Genomic DNA, 9,034 nt, shown 5'->3' on the forward strand with positions numbered 1-9,034 from the left:
TTTAAAACGCTTGGACAAAACTTCGTTTTGAACTTAATTAGATGTTGTCGTTTTGCCCAACGCCGTTTTATCCACGCGTTTTAAACCGGTTGTCACATGGCGTAATTCTCGCCGGAATAAGGAAGGATGAGTTAATTGCAAAAATTTCATCTATCATGATTTATATTCCTTTCGTGGATTATTTGGTAATTTACCCTAAATAAAACACCTGATCGAAGCACGAGTTGCAGGATACAAGCCTACAAAAGAAAGCTATTTACTTAATGGGATAAGCAGGCATTCTCCAGAAATCATTATATACCATGTATTTCTATGTGAATACAAAAATATGACACATATACAATTACTTATACATTAAAACAAGAAATCTTATCTTTTACACTGTCTCAAAAGAAGATGTCAGTTTGCTTAGACTGTGCTTTGATGTCTTTCAGCTTCTTCAAAATGTTGGTGAAGTAATCCTGCAGATATTTCTCTAGTGAGCTAATGTCCTTTGCATCCACTCCGAGAAGTTGGTACGTGTCGTTCATTGGGGAAGAGAAGACTGTGTCACTGGTCAGAACCTACACAAGCCATCAAAGACAATGGAGAAACGAAAGTACTTTGTGGTATGGATGGAGAACAAGGAAATGTCGTACCTCTGAGAATGCCAATCTATCAGCAACATCACTGGTCCATTCAAATAGACGAGTTAGCTGACGAGTGAATCTCAGAACTGAGACTGGTACAGTGGTAACATTTGCATCTTGACCAGCAAGCCTCTCACACAAGGTTATCACCTGAGATCAACAAGTTCATGTTAAATTCGGTTCTACCATTAGGGCGCGCGCAGCCATGGTTTAAAATGTGTTTCCTTGAACCTTAATGGATTTATAATATGGTCTACCTCTTGGGTTGTCCATGCACGAGGTCCAGCAAATGTAAGAAGCTTTCCATTGATGCTCTCATTGCGCAGAGCTATAAATGTTAGTCGAGCAATATCCTGGTAAATATACAATGGTCATTACAACTCTAGCAATTTGTATATTAAGACAAGTTTGCTACAATGATTACTTGGGTATCCATGTATGCGATTCTTGTAGGCGCATCAGTGCCCCAAACAGATTTTTCTTCGAGTATGGGTACTGCATACTGTCCGATCAGGCCCTGACAGAGGGGAACCACCATTCACACCATAAGTAAATGATAGCATGGCATCATAGTGTTGCAACTAAATCAACAAACAAGAATTTCTAAATCGATCTCAAATTTTATAATGCAGAAAATATATTGCCTAGTAAGAGTAACAATTCAAGTATATGTATTCAATCATATTAATTTCCCTAGTCAATCAAGTTGCATTGCAACAAGAGAAAGCAAAGGGACAAAAAATTATCATATAAGTGAAGGCATCCACCTGCATGAAACCACAAAGTCGTATAACTACGTGGTTTAAGCCTGAATCACGAAGAAACTTCTCTGTGCAATACTTGATCTCCATAAGTGGAACCTCAGGATGCTTGTCACAGTTGTGGATGGAAAAGAAGATGAATTTCTGGATTCCCATGGCCTTTGCACATTGAATAAGAGCAACTTTTCCTTCCCAATCTACCTAAAAGGAACAAGTTTAACTAACTTAGCGATCATGAGCAGATATCCATTCTATTACTGTAAAGTTAGCAATGATCTTACGGTTTTTATGGGCTCCTCCGGCCGTCCTGTAGCACAGTCAATAACTGTATGTACGCCAACCAGTGTTGCCGGTATCGTCTCAGGTTTGCTCAAATCTGCCTGCTCAAAAAACTCTATTCAATTTGTCATATTTTAACATCCAACAAACCTAACCTTTCTTTGGTTTTTTCACCATTTTCTCTAAAGTTAACACATTTTATTCCCTTATTTAAAAGTCTAATTCAAAACTCCATGGAGCAAACACAATTCCATAGCACAGCATATCACACAATAAACCTTAATCTGTTCAATAATATAAAAACACACACACTTAACAGCAGGAAATCACAGATATATGCTAACTGCACAAGGAAAACTAACACAGTCACAACAGAAGACATGCTAATTTGCAAAAAATGAATCAGGAGGAGGAGGTCGAGAGAGGATTACATTCACGACAGTTGCGCCCCAATCGCGGAGGAAATCAGCAGGGGCGGGGCGAGGGCGGACTAGGCAGCGAACATCATAACCTTCATCTAGAGCTCTCCTCACAACCTGCCTGCCCAATGTGCCCGTGGCGCCCACAACGAGTATGCTCGTCGGCCGGACCGGCGTTCCGGGAGCCAAATTCACCGCCGCCGGCGCAGCCTGGGCGTTGCAAGTAATCACGGCAGCGTTGCCCCTACCTAATGCATCGCAGATCGAATTAGGGCAAAATTGACAATAATTGAGGTGCGATAGTGGAATTAGAGTTGAAGATATACCTTTAGTGGTTAAGGTGGAAGAGGAGGTGGAGGCAATGGCGTCGGATGATAAATTGCGGCGCCATGAGAGTGAGGGGTGGTGATGCTTGATAGGGGCGGAGAGGTGAGCATGGAGAGTGGAGACCATGGTGAAAGGTGAGGCGAGGTCACTCTCTCTGCGTCTGATTTGATTGTATCCAGAGACAGAAAAGGAGGGATGAGAGACTCAACAATAGATGTCAAAGTTGCCACGTCGGTAACTTTGGATTACGGTTGAGCTCCCGTCCAACTCAGCTAACAACTTATTTCATCCACTGGCACACGTTGCGAAATACTACTATTTTTTTATCCATTTTTTTTATATCAAACTAATATGATTAATCGCGAATACAGAAAGTAATTACACAGAATTTAGAATATGTAATCATTTGTTTTGCTAGACTTATTAGTACACTACAAATAGAAAGAACAATTCATGTATAGCAAATCAATTGAAAATTTATTTGATAATGGTAATGGAAAATCCGTTGGACAAAATTATGAGCATCTTTTGAGGAAAAATACATTGTTGTAAATTCTGCCAACATTTAGCTTTTAAAAGCTTTCTGATCGAAGTTGACAGAAGTTGCCTCAAGAGCTGAGCACGAGAGGAGAAGAAAAAACTTCTTCTCGAGGGTGAAGAAAGAATCAGATCAGGGCCCGGACCCCTAGTTGCTGCATTTCTCTGAGCTTCCAAGTCGAGTAAGGAGCACCTTCTCCTGCTTCTTCCGGGTCCAACTGCTGCATAGCCCAAGCATAATATACGGTGTGGATTGTATCCTGGATTTTCAACCGATGATGTCAAAAATATGAAATACTAGCAACCAACAACAATACACTGAAGATTGTGTGTGTGAGGTATAGAAAAAGGAATAAAGTGACAACATAAGCATATTGCAATGGCTGTTATCTCCTGTTAACAAAATAAGTGTTTCTACTACTGGTTCAGTAGCACACATCATTTTAATCATCTTATAGTTGTCAAAATGCAGATGTGATGCAAGTAAAAAGAAAAAAAAATAATAGGAGAACTGTAGATTTTACCTGGCCACCTTCTGTTATTGCACCTTGTCTATCACGAACACAGTAGACCTGCTGCGTCTGGAACTGTGACAAAATGGAAACCAGAATGTGATTAGAATACAAAACATCATACTACTTCACAGGGAGCTCATCCACGAGATTATCCATTAACAAGAAAATAATATCACAATGAGTAAATGGTGTTTGGGGGTATTAGTAAGAATGAGTTCTTACTGCCACAATGATTATGGGAGAATCTCCCATCATTTTGGTCTCCCGGACTTCAGCATCTGATACATGTAAAATCTGTATGAAAAAAAAGGTTACTACTCCACCATAGTGATACATGTAAAATCTGATGAAAAACAAAATATAGCTACTCAACCATATATCAGCAAAGGTGGAAAAACTCAGTGCTTAAGAATGTGTTTCACCTTGTTATCAAAAAAAATTCCTTGGGTTTGCAAAGCTTGATGCTCTGCTTTACATCTCTCAATTACATGGGAGCTACAATACTTTTCCAAAACTTTTGCATCCCCCTGGATATCAATGCACACAAATTACATCATGGTGAAGAAGAAAATATTCCAACATACTGCTCAAATATGTTACACAATTACCAAACAAAATTACCAAACAAAATTAAAATAAAATATTATAAGCGTCCCAATCTATATACAACCAATTCTATATCTGAGCAGTATCAAGACTTACCTTGAAATACGCATTGAGGACTGGTCTGACCGCTTCTTGAACCTCTGTCACAAACTCAGGTAAGGAAAAAGTCCTAACAGAAGAAGGCATTTCAGTTATAATTTTCTTTTTAAGCAAAAGCACAAAATGAGGAATGCAGTCTTACGGATCCCTGCGCCGAATCTCTTTGAATGACATGGCAGCATCTGATTCTCCAAGAACAGTTTCACTAATACTGAAATACAGCAATTAGGATTGTCAGTTTTGCAATGGCTGATATTGCAACAAGCACTACAAATAATGACAGACATACTCTTGGATTTTGTGAACTACTGGATGATCACTAGTCTCCCATCTCTCACGCATATCTTCAGCAATCTGCAAATTAAGCAACAAGATTTGACAGTTACAAACTAAAATCTTCTGAAGAAAATATTTCATATGCAGGGGGGAGTTTTGTCTGTTTCAAGCTCCAAAATACCTCCTGACTCTTCTCAATGACAGGTTCGCTAAACCCACTGACACAGTTAAATACAGGATTGCCTCGCATCTGAGGAATTAGAAAGTATCATTAGGCTATGGTATACCACGAGCGAATATTATTAGCAAAAATGAACAAGCATAGCAAATGACCTTATTCTTGAATGCATCCCATTTCTTACTCCATGCAGATTGCTTTGTAGGGACCACAACAATATCAGTCCGTGTACTTTTTTCAATTTTTGCCGAGGGAGCAGGAGTCGAAGAAGCATCATATCCAAGACGCTTTCTCCTATTGGGATTGCCTTTTAATTCATCCTTCACAATGTCATAGCCCTTCTTTACCAAGTCAACAGGTTTTGCTTCTTTCATCTTGTGGAATGCTGATGACATCTTGGGAGACATTGAGGAAACACCAGATTTGACCCTGTCAAATAGGGACTCTGCACCATCCACAGATTCAGACTGTTGTTGCTTTTCTTCACCAGATGAAGCATTTGTTCCATCTTTGTCATTTGTGTTTCCACTGGCGGCACTTCCATCTTCTCCTGTAGGCTTTTGCTTTCCAAAATCAAGTTTTTCTTTTACCTGAATAAAAAAATTTGATGAATTCATATATGTTGCTCATTCACTGTTCATAAAAAATACAATGCCATTATCACACACCTCCTCTTTTGCAGTTGAAATTTTTTCTTCTACATCAGCATAAACCTTCAAGAAAAGATGAATATCAAATACGCATATAAAATGTGCAGAGTTTCTTACCCAATCAGTTATAGCATGAGGTAGAAAAGATGAATATCAAATACTGCTACTACCCTCCCAACACAAAAGAAGTAGTTTAAACTTTCCACTAAAGAAAAAAACTGCCAATAATACTTGCAGTCGCCAATTTTTTCCAAAAGAAAAATGTACTTATATACAGATTCATTAACATATATATGTGGCGGGCGTAAGAACATGATAACAATTAACAAGTTTAACTAATAAATTAGTAACCGCTTCCGGACTTGTCTAACCACACTCAATAACACCTATACAGATGAAATCATAGATATATTCTCCTTTACCTATCAATTATTTTGCATGGGTAAGTAGGGAGAATATTAATACAGAATGTTAGAACCAAAATGAGGACAAGGGGTAGAAATAAGCATCCGTGGAATGCAGGGGCCATCTAACAAGAATAACCAAACATGGTTCCAATTTTTAGTTATTTGCACAAGAAATAGTTTGAAGAAGTCAATTTCCATGCTTGCTGGTGCTACTTTGGGATTTGATGCTTCTGAACAGCCATTGTAATATTTATACCTTCTTCGCCTTCACTTCAGCCTCCGTCAATACACCATCTACATGCTTCAACAGCTGCTCAGTAGTCTGCTTCGTTCTGCATTTCGCCATTTCACCATCTCAGCCCCCAGTGGTAGTTTCTGCCAGCCTTGACATACAAGGGTATGTCTCAGCCTCTATATAGCAAAATTAAAAACCCAACCGCCAAAAAAGGCAAATATGTAGTAACACTACCTCATTTGCAGATTCTCAGTTACCCCTTTGAATTCTTCAGCTTTCTCTTTCATTTCCTTAATAGATTTCTGCAACTCCTGATTTCTAGGTAAAAAAGGAAACCAAAATAATTTCAAGAGACAGAGCCAGTAAGCTTTAACTGTTTCCCTTAAGTAATTTTAGCTTTAAAGAGTTCAAATCTCTCTCATTCAAAACCTTTGAGCTGATAAAATCAATCTACCAAAAAATTGTATACAACACTGTCACTAATCCCAAATTGTTAAGCTTAGTCATGCAGCTTGTGAAGTTCAATATATTGTTCGTTAATTACAAACCTATAGAAGCATTTAACTCGAAAAGGCAACCTAACAGGGGAAAATGAATTAAATACTGTGTAACTAAAGTGTTAAATAAAACAGCTGCATTCAGCGGAAAACTTGAAAAACTGATACAAGACAACACTACCACAAAACCACGACCACACAAAAACCGAAATAAACCAACATGTCATGAAGCAATTCAAAGAATCGTGAGTGGAAAGAAAAATACTTCTCAACTTCCCCTTTGATCTTCTTAGAGAACTCATTGAACACGCCGAAGTCGCGCCTAAACAGGTAGGCGTTTGGAGGCCTCGAAACCTACATGAATTGCCCCAATTCAATACAGCAATTGCGACGGAGAGGCAACAACAAACAGAAATAAGAGCACGCACCTGTTGAGGTAATAATAGCTGTCGATGAAGAATAACACGCCTCGACAAGAACAAATCTCTGGCGAGCTTTCTGGTGGCCATGATAATCTGCAAAATATACAATGTTTGCAGATTCAATTTTGATGTGTGCGAGAAATGGGAAAACGAAGGAGGGTTTCAAGTAGGGTTTTATGGCGATTTATGTGTCGCGGAATACGGAAAAGAAAAAACAGATTACTTAGGGAAGGGGAATTTGCCCTAAAGTCTATTTGATATACTCCGACATATTTCAGGCAATTACGACTTATAGAACTAATATTTTAAAATTCTAGTAGTAAAAAACATCATTCTTTCTATTTTACTTTTTTATCATTATTCAAAACATAAAAATACAAAATATGGAGCTAAATTAATATATCGATTAAGTTAAACAAATGACACAGGAAATAAATTAAAAGATACTAGTACTACTGATGAATCGGCGAATTTTCGATGATGATAAATGCTCGTAAAAATAAATTACGACACAGAGAATTTTACGTGGTTCGATTTACTGAGGTAAATCTACGTCCACGGGGAGAAATGAGGGCAGGTTTGTATTGCTTGATCTGCGAATTACAGCTTACAACACAGACTTGCTATATGATTATTTCTCTAGAGTGATTCCCCCCCACTTTCTACCAGGTCTAAGTTCTATTTATACATTGAACTAAGATCGTGGCTTACATCATCACTCTAGGTCGTGGAGGTCGTGTAGGTCATGGCCTAAGATCGTGGCCTGAGTTGACGCCACGTGGTAGTGGGTGTGTTGGAAGTTGTGGAAATCCTGCATGGGTCCACTAACTCCTTGTTCGGTCGAAAACTGAGACCGAACTGCTTTGGTTGCCGATCTGAGAGTAGAGCTTGATGCCGACCTAAGAGCAGAGCTTGATTGGTTGGCTTTTGCCGAGCTGTAGGCTGAGGGCGAACTCTTACTGAGACCGAACTGCTTTGGTTGCCGATCTGAGAGCTTGGTGCCGACTTGAGAGCAGAGCTTGATTGGTTGGCTTTTACCGAGCTGTAGGCTGAGGCCGAACTCTTTGGTAATGCCGGACTCATACTCTTCCTTGGGCTTTGGGCTGATGGGCCGTCACTGCTGTTGGGCTTGTTTAGTCCGTACCCCATCACTACCCCCCCCGAAAGACGAAGTGAATCACTTCGGCGAAGCGAGTCACTTCGGCATTCTGGATAAAGGTACGGGGGAGGCTGACGTCAGGGGACGTGCCTTGCATGTGACTGCATTAAATGCGACAGTAAAATTCGGCCGTTGAATCCTGAAAAGGTGGGATTCGAAACGGTGCGACGATTTTGAAATCTTCGCCGAATCTGATAAATATGCTCTTTCTTCCTCATTTGAACACCTTTGCTGTTGCGTCTTCTATACTCTCTTTCTCGAGAAATTTTCTTCCGCTTTCAAGAGCTTCTTCAGACTTTCTTCACTTTCGAAAAGTAAGAAAAATGTCTTCTTCTTCTTCTTCGGTGTCGGGTAGCGGTAGGAAAGGGGATAAGGGGTCTTCTAGCCGGAAAGAATCCGGGGAGAAGACCGTAGAGTATTTTCACAGTATCTTGAGTAAGGATACTGTGATATCCCTTCACGAGAAATATTTTTTACCTGGGGGGAAGGCGGTGGTTCCCGACGATGATCATAGGGCTAACGACCCGCCGGAGGGTTATGCCACCGTTTACGAAGCCTGCTTAGAATGCGGGCTTCGTTTTCCTCTTCCCCCACCTTTTGTAGAGCTTCTTGATTTTTTTCAACTCCCTTTAGGTCAGGTGACTCCGAACTCTTGGAGGCACTTATCGGCTTTTGCTGCCGAACTGCGTAGGCTAGATAAGGATCTGTCTCTGAGGGCAATCCTTAATTTTTTCCAGTTTAAAAGGAAGGGATCTTGGTTTTACTTGATCCCCTTACAGCCTTTTAGGGCCTTCTGCAAAACCAAGTGGCCGAAATGGCAAAACCGTTTCTTTTTTTATAATAGGACTTCGGCTCCGGGCTTTCCTTGGAGAAGGCCGAAGTCCGTGATTCCCCATCCTCGGTTAGAACCGTTGGCCGAGCTCGAGGGCGAGCTCAATAAGATTCCTATGATTAGGAAACAGTATTCGGAAACTGAGCTCGTCAAGGGCGACCTCGTGTTCAATATCTCGTCTTCGGACGAAGAGGCCGAGGGTGAGG

At 40.2% G+C, this 9,034-nt stretch overlaps 2 protein-coding genes across 3 annotated transcripts; both read right to left on the minus strand.

Moving 5' to 3' along the window:
• Positions 1-232: 232 nt before the first annotated feature.
• Positions 233-2,641, minus strand: LOC121752221 (protein HIGH CHLOROPHYLL FLUORESCENCE PHENOTYPE 244, chloroplastic-like). The gene is made up of 8 exons (XM_042147171.1): positions 2,415-2,641; positions 2,101-2,336; positions 1,672-1,770; positions 1,397-1,591; positions 1,054-1,146; positions 887-982; positions 639-779; positions 233-563 (listed from the first exon to the last, which is right to left on the minus strand). The coding sequence occupies exons 1-8, from the start codon at positions 2,539-2,541 to the stop codon at positions 387-389; spliced, it is 1,164 nt and encodes a 387-aa protein (XP_042003105.1). The 5' UTR covers positions 2,542-2,641; the 3' UTR covers positions 233-386.
• Positions 2,642-2,871: 230 nt separating this feature from the next.
• Positions 2,872-7,076, minus strand: LOC121752220 (mitochondrial import inner membrane translocase subunit TIM44-2-like). 2 transcript variants are annotated; one of them, XM_042147169.1, is made up of 14 exons: positions 6,844-7,076; positions 6,681-6,769; positions 6,153-6,236; positions 5,940-6,015; positions 5,295-5,339; positions 4,782-5,216; positions 4,630-4,698; positions 4,462-4,526; positions 4,315-4,383; positions 4,170-4,242; positions 3,890-3,994; positions 3,690-3,761; positions 3,477-3,539; positions 2,872-3,212 (listed from the first exon to the last, which is right to left on the minus strand). In XM_042147169.1, exons 1-14 carry the CDS (start codon positions 6,922-6,924, stop codon positions 3,081-3,083), a joined length of 1,458 nt encoding a protein of 485 aa, XP_042003103.1. In that variant the 5' UTR covers positions 6,925-7,076; the 3' UTR covers positions 2,872-3,080. The 2 variants fall into 2 exon arrangements, with proteins under 2 accessions (XP_042003103.1, XP_042003104.1); XM_042147170.1 differs by lacking the exon at positions 6,844-7,076 and having other exon boundaries at positions 5,940-6,066; positions 6,681-6,738.
• Between the last annotated feature and the right edge of the window lie 1,958 nt (positions 7,077-9,034).

This window comes from Salvia splendens, chromosome 10 (genome assembly GCF_004379255.2).
Source record: "Salvia splendens isolate huo1 chromosome 10, SspV2, whole genome shotgun sequence".
NCBI classification, from domain to species: Eukaryota; Viridiplantae; Streptophyta; class Magnoliopsida; order Lamiales; family Lamiaceae; genus Salvia; species Salvia splendens.

What these genes read in the sequence shown, in the direction of transcription:
- LOC121752221 (XM_042147171.1), bottom strand. Translation starts at nt 2,541, where the DNA reads ATGGTCTCCACTCTCCATGCTCACCTCTCCGCCCCTATCAAGCATCAC. An exon ending in CGGAGGAGCCCATAAAAACC is followed by an intron (nt 1,592 to 1,671) that starts GTAAGATCATTG and finishes TGTTCCTTTTAG; the next exon opens with GTAGATTGGGAAGGAAAAGT. An exon ending in GTGCATGGACAACCCAAGAG is followed by an intron (nt 780 to 886) that starts GTAGACCATATT and finishes TGTTGATCTCAG; the next exon opens with GTGATAACCTTGTGTGAGAG.
- LOC121752220 (XM_042147169.1), bottom strand. Translation starts at nt 6,924, where the DNA reads ATGGCCACCAGAAAGCTCGCCAGAGATTTGTTCTTGTCGAGGCGTGTT. An exon ending in GGGATGCATTCAAGAATAAG is followed by an intron (nt 4,699 to 4,781) that starts GTCATTTGCTAT and finishes CTAATTCCTCAG; the next exon opens with ATGCGAGGCAATCCTGTATT. An exon ending in GAATTTTTTTTGATAACAAG is followed by an intron (nt 3,762 to 3,889) that starts GTGAAACACATT and finishes TTTTTCATACAG; the next exon opens with ATTTTACATGTATCAGATGC.